The sequence below is a fragment of the Leiobunum rupestre genome, chromosome 8 (assembly GCF_980474605.1).
Source record: "Leiobunum rupestre chromosome 8, qqLeiRupe1.1.hap1, whole genome shotgun sequence".
Taxonomy (NCBI): Eukaryota; Metazoa; Arthropoda; class Arachnida; order Opiliones; family Sclerosomatidae; genus Leiobunum; species Leiobunum rupestre.
The window spans coordinates 49,193,836-49,212,480 of record NC_143391.1 but is presented as its reverse complement, the minus strand read 5'-3'; the positions used below and the strand labels follow the sequence as shown (position 1 = coordinate 49,212,480).

The 18,645-nt window shown below is 36.9% G+C and overlaps 3 protein-coding genes across 3 annotated transcripts; 1 reads left to right on the top strand and 2 right to left on the bottom strand.

The window, feature by feature from the left end:
• Positions 1-905: 905 nt before the first annotated feature.
• Positions 906-3,028, top strand: Rab39 (RAS oncogene family member Rab39). Its single transcript, XM_090155486.1, has 3 exons — positions 906-1,191; positions 2,052-2,193; positions 2,255-3,028. The coding sequence occupies exons 1-3, from the start codon at positions 974-976 to the stop codon at positions 2,549-2,551; spliced, it is 657 nt and encodes a 218-aa protein (XP_090011612.1). The 5' UTR covers positions 906-973; the 3' UTR covers positions 2,552-3,028.
• A 1,083-nt stretch (positions 3,029-4,111) lies between these two features.
• LOC149933596 (uncharacterized) lies at positions 4,112-17,427 on the bottom strand. Its single transcript, XM_090156472.1, has 6 exons — positions 17,172-17,427; positions 15,889-16,749; positions 14,077-14,287; positions 11,774-11,895; positions 11,507-11,707; positions 4,112-5,618 (listed from the first exon to the last, which is right to left on the bottom strand). The coding sequence occupies exons 1-6, from the start codon at positions 17,312-17,314 to the stop codon at positions 5,378-5,380; spliced, it is 1,779 nt and encodes a 592-aa protein (XP_090012598.1). The 5' UTR covers positions 17,315-17,427; the 3' UTR covers positions 4,112-5,377.
• Positions 8,817-11,336, bottom strand: LOC149933597 (uncharacterized). Its single transcript, XM_090156473.1, has one exon. The coding sequence runs from the start codon at positions 11,157-11,159 to the stop codon at positions 10,239-10,241; it is 921 nt and encodes a 306-aa protein (XP_090012599.1). The 5' UTR covers positions 11,160-11,336; the 3' UTR covers positions 8,817-10,238.
• Positions 17,428-18,645: the final 1,218 nt, after the last annotated feature.

Below are 18,645 nucleotides of genomic sequence, written 5' to 3'. Positions count from 1 at the left end.
GAATACGTTTGTGATAACCAAATATAAATATAACCCATGTTAAGATAGAGCATTCATTTTATAAAAAGCAATTAAAAATAAGTTTTCATGTACGTGATAATGCTGTGTGACATTAAGGAATATAGTCTTTGTCTAAACGAGGTAATTACAACAAGAACACGTACACACTGAACTTTTAAATATAAAAAATCAACCACGCACTAACATCTTTCTTTTGTGCCTCTGTTTTGTCTCTAGCTTTCACATAGAACAATGATGAAATGTTAAGATGTTCCCTGTTAGTGGGGTTGGATAAAAGCCGACTTTTTTTGAAAAAATCCAGACCAGTGGTTTTAATTGGCTATATACCGTTTTTTTTTCGGTTATAACCGGCTAAAATATAAACAGTACCTTTTACTTATGTAAGTAGAAATTGTCTGCAGTTGTTGTCGTAAATAAGAAACTAAACAAATAAAGCGAAATAACTATATAAAATAACTGAATTCTTTTTATTTCCTCGGGAAATTCTCTAGTTTTTGTGTATGACAGAAGCGAGGCAGCAAACTTTAAACCTACCGAAAAACTGGTAAAAGTAAACCGGTTTCTATATATGAAACAAAAAATAAACTAAATTTCTAAATAAAAACTTAATTTACTAAATTATTCATATTGTAATTTTTTTTTAAAAAAAGCCACAAAAATCTGGATTTTTTCAAGTGGCTATAACTGGATTTAACCAGGTGGCTATAACCTGTATGGCTGGTTCTATGCCAACCGTCCCTTTAATGTCTCTCTTATGTGTTAAAAGTTACAATAATGGATTCGTGACTTTGGGAATAATGGGAATAAAATTTTTATTCCCTTTTTTTGGCTGTTAATGTAGTAAAAATAATTTTAAACTTAATTCTGTATTCTTGTACTTTCAGGGTGAAACTTTTTAGTTCGTATAAATAGCTTCATGTTCACAGTGTTGTAGCTTTTTGTTGGATTCAGTATGGTTGAACCAATATTTAGCTATCAGTTTAGACTTATACTAGTTGGAGACAGTACAGTTGGAAAAAGTACATTACTGCGTGCATTTACTGATGGCAAATTTTCTCCAACATCTGATCCAACAGTGGGTGTTGACTTCTATGCCAGATTAATTGAAGTTAAGCCAGGAGTGAGAGTTAAACTGCAACTCTGGGACACAGCTGGCCAAGAACGTTTTAGGTATTGACTTAGTTTTTAATTTTAGCCAGCAAATTTTTCTAGGTAATCAGCAGCTTCAGTTGAAAATTGCCAAAGGGGTAAGGAAAAATTTATGGAAATGGTAATGATAAACCTTGAAAAAAAAAACAATTTCAAATTGTACAGAATTATACAATTTTGGTTTAAAACCCATTTAAACACTGAACTGGACCTGACTAGGTAGGTAATGGTGCTGGGGGTGTGGTTGATTAAACCGCTAGTTGGTATCTTCATAATTATTAGTGAATGAGGTTAATACTTTGAACTGTAACCAAGTTGCCGGTGAAGCCAAATTATACTTTTAAGCCAATGGACCAGTTTATCCCTGACACATAGCCAATCTCTTACGAGATAAGTATTCATCGCTCTATCCTGCTATCGTTATTTGCTTTGGAATACGCAGGCTCCTGCTAATTTTTTTCCAATGCCTTTTCTAAGTAAACACAATTTGGGGCAAAATAGATCGTTTAGTGATTTTTAAAACTATTACATGCATATAAAGATTTACTTATTAGTACATATTCCTAACCAGTGTAATTTTAACATTTTAACTGGTTAGGAAAAGTAATATGCCATGACGCGTTGTACAAATCCGTATTCTGGGGGGTGATTCAAGCCCAATGGAAACTGCGTTGAGCCTATAAAGATACATAATTCATATTTATGGGCTAAATGAATACTTATCTCGTCAGTGATGATAATAATAACTATCAACTCTGTATTTCATAATTTAATTACTGGCAGAACTTACAATGAGAATTAAAATCTGTAAATTATATGAGGCAAATATTATTTCAATTTATGATGCGACATTAATTACTGCGTACTCTTTTTCTTTAAAGGTCCATTACTAGGTCTTATTATCGAAATTCTGTTGGTGCTTTACTTTTATATGATGTTACTAGAAGGTCTACTTTTGTTCATCTAGTCGATTGGTTATTTGAAGCACAAAGGCACATAGAACCCCAAAGAGCAGTTTTCCAAGTAATTACTCTGGGTGTACATTAAATAATAAATATTCTATGAAAAACTATCGCTGTTGCAGGTAGTAGCTTGCAAATGTGATATGGAAGAGGAGCGAGAGGTGTCAACACAAGAAGGACTAGATTTTGCAGATTTTTACCAGGTTAAATTTGTGGAAACATCAGCCAAAACATTATACAATGTAGAAATGGCATTTAAAACCATAGCGCAAGATATACATGCGAAAGTAGAATCTGGAGAATTTAGACTAGAAGATGGTTGGGATGGAATAAAAATGGGCTGCCCATCTCCCAAAAGGACTATTCAGACATCGCAACATGTTCTTGAAGCCGAACCAGAAAAAAGCACTTGTTGTTAGCATTTTTTTTATTTCTTGGTCACGAACTTCAAATGCTGCTTAATCAAAGGAACAGACTACCTTGCTCTACCAGTCAAAATTACAGCAGTTTCGAATCTTTACCTTTTTTCAGAAAAGTGAACAGTTATTAAATTGAAAGTTATTTATCTATAAAAAGTGATTTTAATAGTAATAAAATTGTTTTTTATGCAGTTAAGAAAAAGATTTGAAATATTTTATAAATTATACATGTAGAAAATGTATTTTGAAGTTTTGGAAACTTTTTGGTAAAGTTGCAAATGCTCATTGTTAAGTTATTAGAAAAAAGTGTACATTCCATATAGTTATCACCGTGTGTGTGCCATTGTATAATGTGATGTCTGCCCTGCACTAATATATAGATACACTGGTATCTAAAATATCGGTTTGTGAACCAGTGCTACTAGTCTGGAACATGTCATTTCAGTATTCGCTTAATAAATTTTTTTTATTGTCTGACGTTTTTGATTAATGTTTATACCAAACTATTAAAGGTTGAGGCCAGAGTGAATTTCCACCCATCTTCTCTTTGATGAGTGACTTCTTTCATTGATGTTTGATGTATTCTTTTCAAAACAACCTAAAATATCTAAAAAAATACAAGTTCAGGAGTGTGCGGGTTAAAATTTGTACACAAGTGGACTTTCTGGTCTTGGCCTTAAAATAAAAGCCCAAAACTGTCATTTCATTGCTTTATGATTTCATAAAATGGATAAGAAATTATCTAACTATATTCCTAAAAGAGCTTCCTTAATACCAGTTTTGGTTACAATTACTTCACAAAATTTTTGTTTTTAAGTATATTGGTTATGTTATCTGGCTTTCTGTCCCACCCCAAAATCCAGAAAGCTTATAACCACATAATGACATTTTAAGTCCAGGGTGGGCAAGTTTTATTAAAAATGTTTCAAACATTATTTTTTCAAAGAAGATTTTATATACTTCTCTAGTAAATCAGAGAAAAAATTGCTCAATTGATGCATAGCTATTGCGACAAGTAAGGTAAAGGACTTGATAATAAAGAGTTTGATTTAAAGGTTTGCTATGAAATTGGCTCTCATTTTAAGCCTATTTAAATGAATTTCATTAAGTCTTTGTCAACGTTGTGAAGAAATATAGTTTTCTATACGCCACAAATATGGTTTATACGAAAGCCTGGGGGAATACGGTACCGTTTTCCGAGCAGAAATTTCTGCTATCTGCTTCTGTGCCAATTACTATCTGGAAAAGAAAGGGGGGGGGGGGGGAGGTAAGTGAAATTTGCTAAGTAAAAAACAAAGTTTGTCAATTCGTCTAAGTTTGGATTGTTACGGTAAATTTCAATTTAAATGTTTTAATAAAATTATAATCGGTGGCGCCATCCGCTGTTAGCGGCGGGAACTAAAGAATATCACTTACCTAATTTGCCCTAAGTAAAAAAAACTAACATCTCCTATAGAAATGAATACTATTTTTATTAATTTTATACAATTGCCAAATTTAACGTAGAAAATGAACACTGAAATAATAACGGAACAACCAATATTCTCTATCACGCGTCTATCTGCCTTTCAATTTTATAAGGTGCTGTAGGAAAAATGACTATTTAAAAAGCTTTTACCACAAGGCTGAACTAAAGTTCCGACACACTAGCTACCTAGCATAGAAACCAGGTCTTGTAAGTTATACATAAGGAGAAGCAACTACATAGAAATCTCAAACATAGTTAATGATTTTAGGGAAGTAAATTGCTGGGAAATTCTAAATGATTTGTTGCAATATCGTTTACCATCGATTTAGTAGTTTTTAATTAACTAACATGTTTCATAATTTTTGTTGTACCAAGTCCACCTCGACTTGCAAACTCTACAAAGCTTTGGGGGGGGGGGGGGGGAACCTCCCCCCTGTCCCCCCCAAAGGTACGTCCCTGATGAAGATGCATTTAAAATGTATTTAATTTTATAGTAAATTTATACTAGCAGAGATTTATTAAGACCATTTATTCCTTAATTCATTTATAAAACAATTTGAATTTATAATTCTTTAAATACATACAATCTATATTAAGTCACATGTTAAAATGACTGCTTCAATGGGAGAATCACTATTGCCCCAATCTATAAAGATTTCCAATATTTTTTATTAGTAACCACAAAACTATTAAAATTAAAGTCAATAATTGTACAAAACAATTTCATAGACCGCTTCAAAAAGACTTCCCCAGTAAACCATTAACAATCAAACATCTGTGTAGGAAACTCTTACAGTATGTTTCTGCTGAAATCTATGAGAGGTGCTACTTTATAACATCTATAGTTAGTTTATTTTAACACAACGCAAATTTTGCAATATTTCTTTCTATAAAGTAAAGTGGCTCTTACGTCAGTCTTTTTTTCAACAAGTCTACAAGCACGCGCTACATTTGCGAGAAATATAGTTTTTTCTAGCGCGCGTGTGAAGAATATTCTAATAAAGCTGTGTCTTGTGATGTAAGAGCACCATATTCTATTTTTTACTTTTAAATAATTTCATTTTATAGAAACATCTGTTGCCATCAACATTTTTTCAAATAAAAATAGTTGCTTCAGTTGTGGGGCCAGGGATTATCCAAACAAAATAAGTCAAGATTAAAATTACCCACATGTTCTGTTTATTCTTTTTATGTTAATACTTAAAATATAAAACTTTTTCAGAGAAATATGTTGAATTCTTATTTAATAAATTAAATTTATAACTTTTTCAGAGAAATATGTTGAATTCTTATTCAATAAATTAAATTAATTAATTACAGAAGTGTAAGTCACATCACCAGTTTAAAATGCATTTTACTTATACAGCAAAGAGGGACGGCCCTTTCAAAATGTAATCTTCTCTAGTAACCCACATTAAAGAGCCAGGTGTCGGCTTATTTGGAAGAATAAAACTTTCAGCCACTCCCAAAATATCACTGTACAAAACCGGAACGTACATGGCACCAGTCACAGCATCCCAACTGTGACTTCCACTGCTTGACTTAAGAAATATTGAGTGACAATGTTGCGGAAAAGCTGCTTGGAGGTCACGAGCTAGCCTATGAAAAATAAAGGCCATTTAAATAAAGCTATTTAAAGCAAAATATCATTTTTTGCTGTTGTTAGTAATAGTATAAGTTACATAATGAAATAAGTATGAATGATTTTGGTTAATGATAGTCTGTCGTAGTGATTACTTAATCGGAAGTCTTTCTCTCTTTGCTGATGAAATTTCTGCCAAATTAGTTTGATGGCTATAAATGAGCAAAAATGTGTTAGTCTCAAATTTGAAAATAACCAACTAATATAATCATAAATTCCATAATCAATTGCTTTGTCAGTCCTTAGCCACATAATGATTTATATGGTGATTGGCGAAACAGACTATCATTAAAGAACTTAGGGTTGTGAGAATAGGAAATGTCATACTTATGTTTATAATGTTACTTATGGTAATGGTAAGTGACATTTAATTTAAAATACATCGAGGGAAAAATTTTTTTACCATCATTTTGAAAACTGGAAAGAGTGCTCTTCAAATTGTAATTTCACCTAACTTTCGTTTAATGAAGTTTCTGATAAACAACTTTGTGTAATATATTCATTAAAATGACAGTTAATTCTTCTTAAAGGGATAGTCATCCAAAATGGTGCAATGAGTTAAACCTGTTATATACTATGTGATTTTTTGAATTTACAAAGAATTTATTCAATTGGCTACTGCAAATATTTTATGATTCAAAATATTCCAAAAAACAAAATTGATCTAAAAATTTATTCCATTAAATCTATATTGCACCTTTTTATATCATTTCCATTTTTGGGCTTAAGCAAGCAAGATGGATCTCGTGCAACATCAAACCTTTTATTCATATAAAACTCAAATTTCTTTAATTAGATAAAATAGTAAAGAAAACCATGGGTAACAAATTTCAAAGAACTACCAGTTTGCTCAGTTATATATAGCCAATTGAAACTAATTGAAATGTTTAAAAATATAATTTTGTAATATCTTTTAACTATTAATCTCTGTTCAGTTATGAGTTTAGCCCTAGTTAGGTATAAATGCACTTTTTTTGTAGTGGGAAGTAAAACTGTTTTTTTAATAATATGAATTTATTACTGTGGTATTTATAGGTCTGTAGGTTGATTCAATATAACTCTTAACGTAAAAGAAACATTTATTTACAAGAGCTACATTAACATCGCTCGCTGTTCTCCCGCGTTCCCTTACATAACCCCGTTATCTCGTTTCTTATCGATAGATGGCGGGCCTGTATCAGATAGACTATAGTGGCGGTAAAATTAAAATATTCAATTATAGTTTATTTTATGAATATAGATCTAGAATATCACATCTCCCTTCTCTTTAGAGAAAAGTGTACTGCTTATGATAACACATTAATTAAATCAAATTTCAGTAATGAGTCTTTTAGGAACTATTATGTTAGATCGTAAAGCATAACGCCTTTGAGGCTGGGGTGATTCTGGAGGTTGATTATATGGTTGAGGAAATGAATGAGATCTTGAAGTCTGAGATGTTGGATTCGGAGGTGTTGAAATTTGAGATCTTGGAGTCTGAGACGTTGAAGGTTGAGATCTTGGAGTCTGAGACGTTGAAGGTTGAGATCTTGGAGTCTGAGATGTTCTGAGTAACTCTTGACCGTTCTGTTCCCTGAAAAGGGTTGTAGTAGAAGACGGTGTCAGTGCCTTATAAAATGAAGAGTTTCGCGTAAGCGAATGACCCGTTCTTTTGGCTGTGATCATTGGTCCTTTGGTCGCGGTTACTGTATACGGCTCGGGATCGAAGAAAGGCGCCATTTTGTGTGTTCGATTAGCTTTCACGAGCACAAGATCGCCTTTAGCGTAGTGATTGGTTTGTGCGTTTTTCTTGCGGTCGTGGAACGTTTTCATCTTCATTTTTGACGCATGGTCCGTCTGCTCTACTTTGGTGTTGGTAGTGTCCAAGGTTACTGGTATAGATGGTAATTTTGTTTTCAGGGCTCTGGAAAACATTAGCGTAGATGGTGGTACGCCGGTCGTGCTGTGAGGTGTATTTCAATAACTGGACAGGAAACTTTGAAGTTCGTCTTTCCAGTCCGTTCCTGCAACTTCAGCGGCGCGGATGGTTTTATTAAGAGAAGCCATGAACCTTTCTGCGCAGCCGTTAGCTTGCGGCCAATAAGGTGTTATTTTGCGGTGATGAGCTCCTTGGGTTGTTATATAATCGGTAAACAGACGAATTAAATGGTGGACTGTTGTCCGTCTTTACGACATCGGGCACGCCGAAGATGGAGAAGATTCGACCCAATATTTTGACACTGGGCTCCAATGATGTAGATGAAACGATTTCGGCGAGAGGAAAACGAGTACGTTCATCCACAAGGACTAATAGGTACTTGCCCTGTTTGAATGGCCCAAGATGATCAATCGCGATGTGTGACCAGGGTTGATTAGGTATCGTGGTCATTCTGAGAGGTTCTTTCACGAATGAAGGAGTTGCTGCAAGACATGGCACACATGCTCTTACAGCGTTTTCAACGAGTAGGTCCATTTTCGGGAACCATACTTTGGTTCGCATTAGTCGTTTCGTTTTTTCCAAACCAAGATGCCCTTCATGAGCAATGGCAATGACTTGTTGTTGAAGAGTTTCAGGAATATATATCCGGTGTTGTTTTAATATTATTCCATTCGCAATGGTCAGTTCTGCTCTGATGTTCTCGAATCTCTTGATCACGTCTAGATAAGGGTCGGAAAGAGGTGCTTCCAGTTGTTGGTCTGTAAACGTCGAATAATGTCTTGAACGAATGTATCAGCATCTGATGTCTGTTTGATTTCGTCGTAAGTAACGGCCTTTGGTATGGCATGATGGACAAGGAGATTGATATGTTGTTCGGTTGCTGTAGAGAGACAGCGTGTTGAGTCCAGCAATCTCACCGGGTTGCTGGAGAGGTAATCTGCCGGGTTGAACTTCCCAGGTTTGTATACTAGATGTAAATCATAAGGTGCGAGCCGAAGATTCCATCTTTCAATACTCGCTGACGTTTTCGCCTTTGGATTTCCCAACAAGGTAAGAAGAGGCAGATGATCTGTGACTACTGTGAATAGAGATCCATATATGTACAAGTGAAAATGCTCACAGCTCCAGACCACGGCCAATGCCTCCAACTCGGTTTGCGAATAGCGGGTCTCCACGTCTGTGAGTGCCTTACTAGCAAAGCTGATAATCGATAACTTGGAATTGTGATCGAAATAAGATAAGATTGTAGCATTTGCTAGGTGCTGTCGTAGCGTTTGCAAAGATGTGTCATGAGCCGCGGTCCAGGTCCAAGGTGTATCTTTTTTCGTCAATACTTGTAATGGAAGAGTAACGTCAGAGAAATTGGGAACAAAGCGAGAACAATACGTCGCTAAACCAAAGAGGCTACGCACCTCATCTGGTGTTGAGGGTTGTTCAAGGTGTTGCAACGACTTGATTTTCGATGGATGTACAGATACACCAGCTGATCCAAAAATATGTCTATAGAATACCAGCTCGGTTTTGCGGAAGTCACATTTGTTCAAATTAAGCGTGATCGTGTTATCGTTAAGCCGAAGTAACAGGTGATCGAGGATGCGGTCGTGTTCCTCAAAATCCTTGCCATAAACCAATATATCATCCGATATATTTAGTGATCCATCAATATCCTGTATGATACAGTATATCGCGTGATGAAAGATCGGCTGCCGAACTGATTCCGAAACTTAAACGCTTATAACGGTATAGTCCTCGATGAGTACTGAAGGTGGTGATTGCGCGCGACGAGTCATCGAGTAACAATTGATGATAGCCTTGGTTAAGGTCGGTTTCGAAAACACCGTGGCTCCGTTTAATTTCTGTATGACGTCCTAGATCGTCGGCATGACGTGACGAATACGGATGATGGCGGTATTGGCAAGGCGCATATCGACACATAGACGAAGTTTCTTTTTGGTGTCTGATTTTTGGATATCTTCGGGATTGGCAATTTGACCTTGAGAGGTTGGTGAAGATGGGTTAGGGGTACCTTTAACAACCAGTACAACAGGTGACACCCATGAACTTTGTCCAGTAACCGGTTCAATAATGTCATTTTTAAGTAATTGATCTAATTCCTCATTGAGCGCTTCTCTTAGATGAAAGGGTATCCTTCTATGTGGTTGCGCTACCGGGGCTACAGATTTGTCGATAGCAAGTGTGATCTTAACATTTTTAACCTGTCCTATACCTCTAAATAGGTTTGGATATTTTGCAGCGATGTCCTGTGACACGACGATATTGACGGTATGTTTGAACCGATCTTGCGAGGTGATAAGGTGCAAGTCACGTAAGCTTGGATATCTATTGATGGTGATGCTGAACCTTCTTCACTTGTGACATAGAAAAGTCCAAACGATCGATGTTTGTTGGTTTTGATGGTCACCCCAAATTGTCCAAGTAGTTTAATCGGGTTTGTAGAGCTATATGGGTATATCTTCAGTGAAGATGGACTGAGATCTGGTGGATTATCAAGTGATTGGTACATTCGCTTATTCAGGAGGTTTACACTGTAACCTGTATCCATGAGGAGAGTTAGTGTATTATCTCCTACTGTGACATCAAGTAATGGTAAGGAGTCTTGATCAGTGTGATGAAACAGCGAAAACAGAAACTCGGAATCTTAGTTTCCATCATCTGTGGTATCGGTGGCTGCCAGTGCGTTAACTTTTAGTTGTTGTTTGCGATTAGTCGACGGTTTATTATTTTTCGCCATGGACTGGCTACGCTTAAAGGTTTGAGGTGTCGCCGGTGAACGGCAAACTCTGCGAAAATGACCTAATTTTCCGCAGTTCTGAGAAGTTTTCCCCTTTGCTGGGCACGCATATTTAGTGTGAGGGTATTGTCCTCCGCATAGGCCACAGGAAGTGCCTTGCAAGAATTTGGTATTGGTGTTTGTGATGGGACGAGACTGATTTGAGGGCGGTTTGCCTGACTGGTTGGCTTGATTTGGTTGATGGCGTACAAAATGGGTAACAGCCTGATTTGAAGTTGTATTGTTACTGGTTTTTTCGATGGTGACCGCTTGCGACTCTGACATCTCCATAAAACGCCATTTGTCAAGTAGTTGATTTAGATCTAGACCAGTATTTTCAAAAGCAAAACGTCGAAGTTTTTTAGATTTAAAGGTCTGAACAATATGGCGTTTCAATTCTGTATCCAAATCGGTGAAAGCGCAGAAACTGGCCAGTGATCGCAAGCGAACATGATATTCGTCGACAGATTCATCGTCTCTCTGTCGAGCCTCTCTGAATTTGAATACTTCAAAGTTGATATTCTGCTTCGGTGCAAAGTGGTTGGTTAGTAACGCTTTGGCTGCATCATAATTATTCGCGGTGTCATTTCCAGGCAACGCATAAAAAATGTCCTGGATAGAATCTCCTACACAATGCAATAAAAGAGCTTTTTGTCGAGAATCATCTCGAATACCTGAAGCCAGGAGATAGTTGTCAAATCGGGTTGTCCATTTCTTCCAGGCAGCATTTAGATTAGCGGCGTCCGTTTGAAGCTCAAAAGGTAGAATGGCTGGTATAGACAAAGCCATGTCGCTTACTGGAGTTTCCTAAGCCTTGGTAACAGACAGAGGGATATTTGTGCGGTGTGCACAATTTACTGGTGATGATGATTCCCACGACAGGTCAGAAGCAGCTCCGTCGCCAAATGTGGTATTTATAGGTTGATTCAATATAACTCTTAACGTAAAAGAAACATTTATTTACAAGAGCTACATTAACATCGCTCGCTGTTCTCCCGCGCTCCCTTACATAACCCCGTTATCTCGTTTCTTATCGATAGATGGCGGGCCTGTATCAGATAGACTATAGTGGCGGTAAAATTAAAATATTCGATTATAGTTATTTTATGAATATAGATCTAGAATATCACAATTACCTTGTAGAGAATCCTTTTAGTTCTGTGTTACTCCCAGTTAAAATCACATGTGAGAGTATTTCTTTCACCAGTGCAGCTTCTAAACCATCTAATGCAGTTTTCATTCTATTTACAACATCCATTGCTGTGTACATTATTTCAGGTGCTAAAAACAGTTCAGAACCTAGCCTAATTTCTTCCAAGTGAGGCCCGGGACCTTCCCTAAAAATTAAATATTAGAAGCATTACTTTCTGCTTTAATAAAATTTCAGATTCTAAATATCTTACTTCATACACCTCACGAACACTTTCCTTTTAGTTGAACTTCCCCTTTTTTCTTCTAAATTAGGATTTAAAGCCAGAAAACAGCGACTTTTAACTCTATCAGAATCAAGACTTGGGACATATACCTTGTAAAAAGAAATATATATTTTTTTATATTATACTATATTATATGTATACACTTGGAATATCTAAGAATCCATAGCCACCGTCTGGAAGCGTCTAGAAAAATGGCCAGGGTATTTACTACTTCGAAAGTAAGACTGTGTTTTTGGAAATTTATTGGCTTGCTTGCCATTACTATATACCATATTAAGTATTATTATTGAGTGGGGGTGGCAAGTCAAACACTTCGACCTGAGGTCCATTGTGCATCCCCAAACTGGGTGACTTAAATAAGTCCTATCGCCGACAAAGTTTAAAATCTGCCCGGCCGTGATATTAGAGACGTCATACGTCTCCAACCGATGCATACCCAAATGCTCAAACCTCTGGGCTGCATAGTAATCGCAGCTACAGAGTATATGTGAGGCAGTTTCCTCCTCAGCTAGACAAGCTCTGCAAATTGGGTCATCACTGACCCCAATGAGAGTTAAATGTCTGTTCAGGCCAATAACAATCCTAATACTAGCCCTAGAGAGCGAGAGTAATTCTCTGGCTCTCTCCCTAGAAGGGCCAAGAGTAAACTCTTTGGCCGGCCTTTGACCCTCAATCTCAGACCATTGTCTGAGTTGACGATCTGACATAAGCTTGGAGATCAAGCCGTGCACAAGTCCCCGGGAGATGGGGAGAGCAGGTTCTGGTCCAATGAACCTAGCCCTCGCACCCTCCTTGGCCAAGGCGTTGGCCCTTTCGTTCCCAAGATGCCCCTTATGCCCAGGTACCCAACAAAGTTGAACTTTATTGTGCAACCCAAGAGTGCAGAGGAAATCTAAGCAGCTAAAAACCAGTTTAGAAAGAATACTATACTGGCTGAGAGCTCTAAGAGCAGCCTGGCTATCTGAATAAATCTGGATAACCTTCCCATGATACCACTGATGTAAACAGTAAGCAACACAGGAGAAAATGGCAAAAATTTCAGCCTGGAATACCTAGGCTTTCATAAAAGCCAAAATTATTAGTAAGGCAATACATCCCCGCACCAGTGCCATAGTGGGTCTTAGACCCATCAGTGAACCAGACGATCTCTCCTCTGGTACGGAGGGTCAAGTGACTCCACTCCGCACGGCTAGGGAAGTTGACCTCAAAAGGTTTACTAAAGTGGAGTTTAGTAACCATCAGATCAGAACCCATTGTTAAAATCGGCATCTGATTGGAAATATTAAGTAACAATGTAACATTAAAAAAGAGTTTCTCATGGGACAGATTTATAATTTCACCAACAGATTTTGTTATAGATTTAACATTACACAAGTTTGATGGTTTGGTGTAGTTAAGTCATGTAAAATAGTAGTACTAGGGTTATGGGTCAATAAAATGTAAATTTTTTCATGATTTCGTACATCATGCATTTTTCCCTAAACAAGAACCTAGGAGCAACAAACACAACACCCCACAACAGGAGAACGCAACCTGTCAAAAGCCGTACAGTTTTCATTGGTTAGGCTCTTTAGCGCCTGCTGCCATCGGAAGGGGAAAATTACTAAATTGCCCCCCCCCCCACCCATAAAACGTTCAGTGAAAAGGCTCGTCTAATGAGATTTGTACACAACACTGCGTTAGCGTGATTAAAGGCTAGCTGCGTTCTCCTTGTGTTTGTTGCTCCAAGATAGAACTAAATTTATCTTTTATAGATATGAAATAAAAGTAGAAGATATAAACACTAAATTAGGGCATACATAAAAACTTTCATTTAGTGAAAAATAATATTAGTTACCATATTTTTTTTTAGTGTTGTAAGTCAGAAAATTTTCCGCAGAAAATGACAGAGGCCTTTTTTTTGGAAAATTTTCCGTATTTTTCCAAAAACAATAAAAAAAGGTTTCTAATACATTGTTTGCAAATTTAAATAAAGGGGCATTTTCGCCTCATTTTTTCAAATCTGAAAGTAAAACTAAACATCTAGAATAGTTTAAACTGATTAACAATGTAACACTATTAATGTTTTGTAGTATGTTTACTGATATTAGACATCGATAAAGAGTTAAAAACATTAAAAAGTAATTTATGTTTAAATTTTTTAATTTTCCGATTTTACTATCCCAGAAAATTAACAACACTATTTAAATTTTTCTACTTTTAAAATAAGCCTTTACGATTTAAAATTACGAGAACTGATCCAATAATAAACGAATTTAAACACATCTTACATCATTTTTTAATCCACTTAATTTTATAGCATCAGCAAGGTATTGAGCGATTTCTGTTCCTCCAATGGGGCAGTGTTGTGTTCGACCATTTTGAACTACTCCGTCAATTACTACTGTTACAACTGTGTTTCTAGCTCCGCTATCAATAACTATGCAAGTTCCAATTCCAAATAATAATGCAGTAGCTAAAGATTTATTCATGAAACAAACTCTAAAGGAGAAAAAGATAAGTAGAAAATAATATTAAAACCCAGACATAATAAAAATGTCAAGTTCAAATTTTTATATCAGATTCATGTTGAATAATAGTGATCAAAACAAGTATTCACAGGTAATACAAACAAGGCCATTTTATCCAAAGGGCACTATGCCGAGCACCTACGAAGGTTCAAAAAGGGTCTCTACAAAAGATTATGAGTTTGAAAAAATTCAATTAAAGAAATTCCTCCTTAGAATATGGACTTCAATTGGAAAAAAAGGATATCAGAGTGGGAGCCATAGCCAAATGTATGACGTGGCATCATGCGAATGGACCCATGAACATCTGATATGCGGCCCTGCAGAAATGTTAAACAATGGGACCCTCACTTGCTATAGCAACTGACCTATAGGCACCTATAGGCAGTAGGGGGAAAAATTAATACTGAGCAGGTTTAAACCTATAGGGTTCAGAACTTGATAACAAATAATAGGGGTTTGAGACGGAGCTATAACAAGGTCAAAGGCGCTCTATTAAAGCTCAATAGAATTTCAATACAAAAATTGTGCATGAGAGGTTTAAGATTAGCACCAATCTATGTAACTGAAAATAAGCCTATCTTAAGTTCCCCATAAGCAAAGGTCTAGGCCAAATATTTTACGATCACATTATTATTAAGAGGTAGGTATTCAAAATCTGCACCTTCTAGTGGCTATATCCTCAACTTAGCATTTCTGAAATAAATTTTGCGAGATGCATACGTTGTTTTTGTTTCGCTGGGCGAACTAGTTGCGTGTTGAAGAACGCTGCAGTGTAATGTTAAAGAAAAGAAAGGGAATGAACGTTAATGGAGGGGGGCGTTTCTACTTTCTAGTCAGCGAGGGTAAGTGTTGGCATCCTTCAAATGGAAAATCAAGGTTTTACTTTTAATTTGAAAGTTCTTCAATAGGCGGTATATACGTCATTGTCACTGCTAGTCCCAGTAGTCTGACTTCAGTACTCGGGAGTCGGTACAATCTGTGTCATTTTGTGCTTTTGTTTTAATAGATGTACAAGTCTTAATACTACTAGAAAACAACTCTTTTCAGGTGCGTGACAACGTTTTAACAAGAGTGGGGGTAAAAACAATATTATAAGCACAACCTTGTTAAATAGGCTGAGTTTGGAAAAATGCTGAGAGACAAAAAACAAAACACAAAGGTGTTGCATGTTTAGTCAACTTGTCAGGTTGACTAAAATTGCGACACCATAAGAGTCTGCAGCGGCGAATAAGTATAATGAGTGAGATACCACTCTGCGGAAAGTCTTCCCTGAGAAATAGTAGCCGGGGAAAGTCGGCCTCGTGGTTGGCACGCCCCTGACTCTTTAACTCTAGTTTATTCCCTTACAAAATTTTGGTAAAGGAGAGGGAATGGGACTACTTTTTGTAAATAGAAAAGGTCGGTAGCGAGAAATTACGGAACGGTAACGGACGGAAGAGGGATATTTTGATTGGGAGTGGAAAACCCAACAAAACTACAGGAATCGGAAAACCTACAACGGGAATTAATGGGAATGGTAATTTTTTAAATTATAATGCAGCTCTATTTCATACCAAGGTTAAGCTTACCTACTTTTTAGCTTGTAGGAATTCTATGAAAAACTTGGAGAGTCGTTGCCTGGTTTTCATGGTGCAATTATAAGGTTCACAAAATACAAGTGAATAATTGGCCTTTTTTATGTCTTCTACCACATTAAGTTTGAAGATCAAATGCAAAAGATATTGTTCCAGATAGCAAAAATCTTCTATCCCGAAAAAACATTGGGCTGGGTGAAATATTTCATGATCAATTTTAGCATCGCGCAACATAAATGAAATTTCCGACCACAGTTTAAATTTAGGCTGCATTAAAGGTATACTAGTCTTCGGTAAAGGAATGCAACTTAATCTTGGTCTTGTTAAATTAGGTGCAGCAGAATTTTGCCCTTCACTAGGTTCTTCCTCAAGGCCAAACCCTAATGCTGGTGAAATGCCTAACTTTAGCTGTTCAGTTCGAAATAACTGTGGCCCTAAAAGATATTTCTTTCTTTTGACATCATCCTGATGACACAATAAGCAATTTATCATCTTTGTATTACATTTAGAAGAATTTAAATCGTACGAATCGTTGTGAGATTTACCACTAAAATCAGATATTGGAATCACCAAAACAGAGGGATGCCTTTCTAAAAAGTATCCAGAAGTCATAATCCAGGTTATTTTGCTGCCAACATCAAATGCAAATTTTTTTTCTTCACTTTCTTTGCATTTACTTGAGCAACCAATTACATTGCAATTGTGATCATCAGGTAATGAAGTTATACCAATACCAGGTCTGTAGCATACTCGAAGTAATCGTTGACTGCAATGGTAATAATTTTCATATTCCATTACTTTTGAAGGTTGATCGATATTTATATTTGATGAAGTTACCAGGTACTTCCATTTTGATTTCCTAAACAAATAAAATGATATGATCATTTCATTTCATAAACTAAAACACCCTGACCAATTGGAATTTTGCTCAGAAGTTGAAATTTGTAGGTTGGAGGGAAAAATATGAAACAAACACAATGAGCGTTTTCACCCCCATTTATAAAACATTTGGATAACTTCGTTAATTATACGACATATGCATTAAAGGGAGTGTAAGTTATTCACTCCAGGTTGGGCTCTGGTAAACTATTAATTATGTACCCCAAGAAAGCATTTCAGGCAGTATAACGGGATAAGAGTTTGAACCCAGGGACCCCTAGGCTGCAAGGGTTCTGTGTAATTTGGATTGGCTATCTATGGGACACTTCTATCTTTGCCAGTTTCTTGCATTCCTAGCTAAGAATGCAGCCTAAAATCTTTAAAAGAAATTTGGATACTAACCAAATATGATCACTTCTTATGATTCCATTAAAAAGTTTACATGTTGCTGACAAAGAATAAAAACTAGAGAGCGGGCAAAAATCCACAATTTTTTCAATCAGCTCATTGGGCAGATCAAATAAATTCAATGGTTTATAAGCCATATGAAAATTAGTAGTATGGAATCTCAGATTCAATCAAGGCCGTAGCGATTTAGTTGTTCCTAATATGTTATTCATCTCCTGGATAAAAAGTCATAAAGCCTGTTATTCCTCTCCTGGAAAAGTCATAAAGCCTGAAGCCAACAAAATTGTAACAGAGAACATTGCAGACAGCAAAGGGAAGAGGATAAAAGTTTGTGGAATTAGCGCTGTACATAGTGCTTTAATTTCTTTTATAGCGCTTTACACAACCTAATTGTTGATAGTCTTAAATCTCCGAAATATAATAAATTAAAGGGAGCAAAAGAGGGGAGATGCTAAGCTACCCTTCCCGTTATCTCTCGTCACCTTGATATTTATCGAAAAGCCCGCAATGGTCATTCAAATCATTTGCGCACACTAAGACGGAAGTCTGAGGCTACTTTGTCCAAACTCATCACCAATAACCGCAAGTCATTTTACTCCCACATAAATAAATTCCGCGTGACACGTTATAAACTTTTTGAGGTCCAAAAATCTGACGGTTCCTTTACAGTTACTCCCAAGGAGGCTGCTAATGTTTTTAATAACTACTTCGCCTCAGCAGTCCAAACCCAACCGTTCATCCCTAGCCCCCCTCCCCTTTCCCTGTCCGTCACCTTCTATAAATTTAGTTGCGAGCCGTCGGATATCCTTTATCTATTAAACCAACTCAAAACTGATAAATCCCCCGGCTCTGATGCTGTCCATCCTCTGCTACTTCGCAACTGTGCTGAGTCTCTCACTTTCCCCCTTTATAGCTACTTATCTCTCTTTCCTCCTCGTGTTGTACCCTGCCCCCTTAATTCCTGAAAGGAGGCCAATGTGACGCCTATTCACAAAAAAGGTAAACGTTCTCTTCCCTCTAACTTTCGCCCTATTAGTGTTCTGAACCATGTCCCTAAACTCTCTGAATCTCTAGCCCACGACCAGTTAAGTACTTTTTTGCACTCCCCAAACTTCTTTTCCACTGCCCAGCATGGCTTTCTCCCCAAAACGCTCTTGCCTTACCAACCTCTTGTCCACCACTAATCATTGGTCGAGCTGGCTGGACCAAGGCTTTAGCGTTGATGTTATTTTTCTGGACTTCGCCAAAGCCTTTGATTCCCTCCCCCACCTGCTATTCTCTCCCCCCTTCGCGAAGCTGTTGTTTGTTTGCTTGGCTCAGTTCCTACCTCTAGCACCGCAAACAGCGCGTTGTTGTTCATGACGTCGAGGCATCTGACTGATTTGAAGTTCTATCCGGGATCCCTCAGGGATCTATTCTTGCGCCCCTTCTCTTCTATGTTTTAATTAACTCTCTCCCTGATGCTATT

Coding starts and splice junctions, on each gene's coding strand:
- Rab39 (XM_090155486.1), top strand. CDS start 974: ATGGTTGAACCAATATTTAGCTATCAGTTTAGACTTATACTAGTTGGA. Junction 1,192..2,051: donor GCTGGCCAAGAACGTTTTAG/GTATTGACTTAG, acceptor TTTTCTTTAAAG/GTCCATTACTAGGTCTTATT. Junction 2,194..2,254: donor CCCAAAGAGCAGTTTTCCAA/GTAATTACTCTG, acceptor TCGCTGTTGCAG/GTAGTAGCTTGCAAATGTGA.
- LOC149933597 (XM_090156473.1), bottom strand. CDS start 11,159: ATGGCTTTGTCTATACCAGCCATTCTACCTTTTGAGCTTCAAACGGAC.
- LOC149933596 (XM_090156472.1), bottom strand. CDS start 17,314: ATGGCTTATAAACCATTGAATTTATTTGATCTGCCCAATGAGCTGATT. Junction 11,708..11,773: donor GTGTTCGTGAGGTGTATGAA/GTAAGATATTTA, acceptor TTTAATTTTTAG/GGAAGGTCCCGGGCCTCACT. Junction 5,619..11,506: donor CTAAAAGGATTCTCTACAAG/GTAATTGTGATA, acceptor TATTTTTCATAG/GCTAGCTCGTGACCTCCAAG.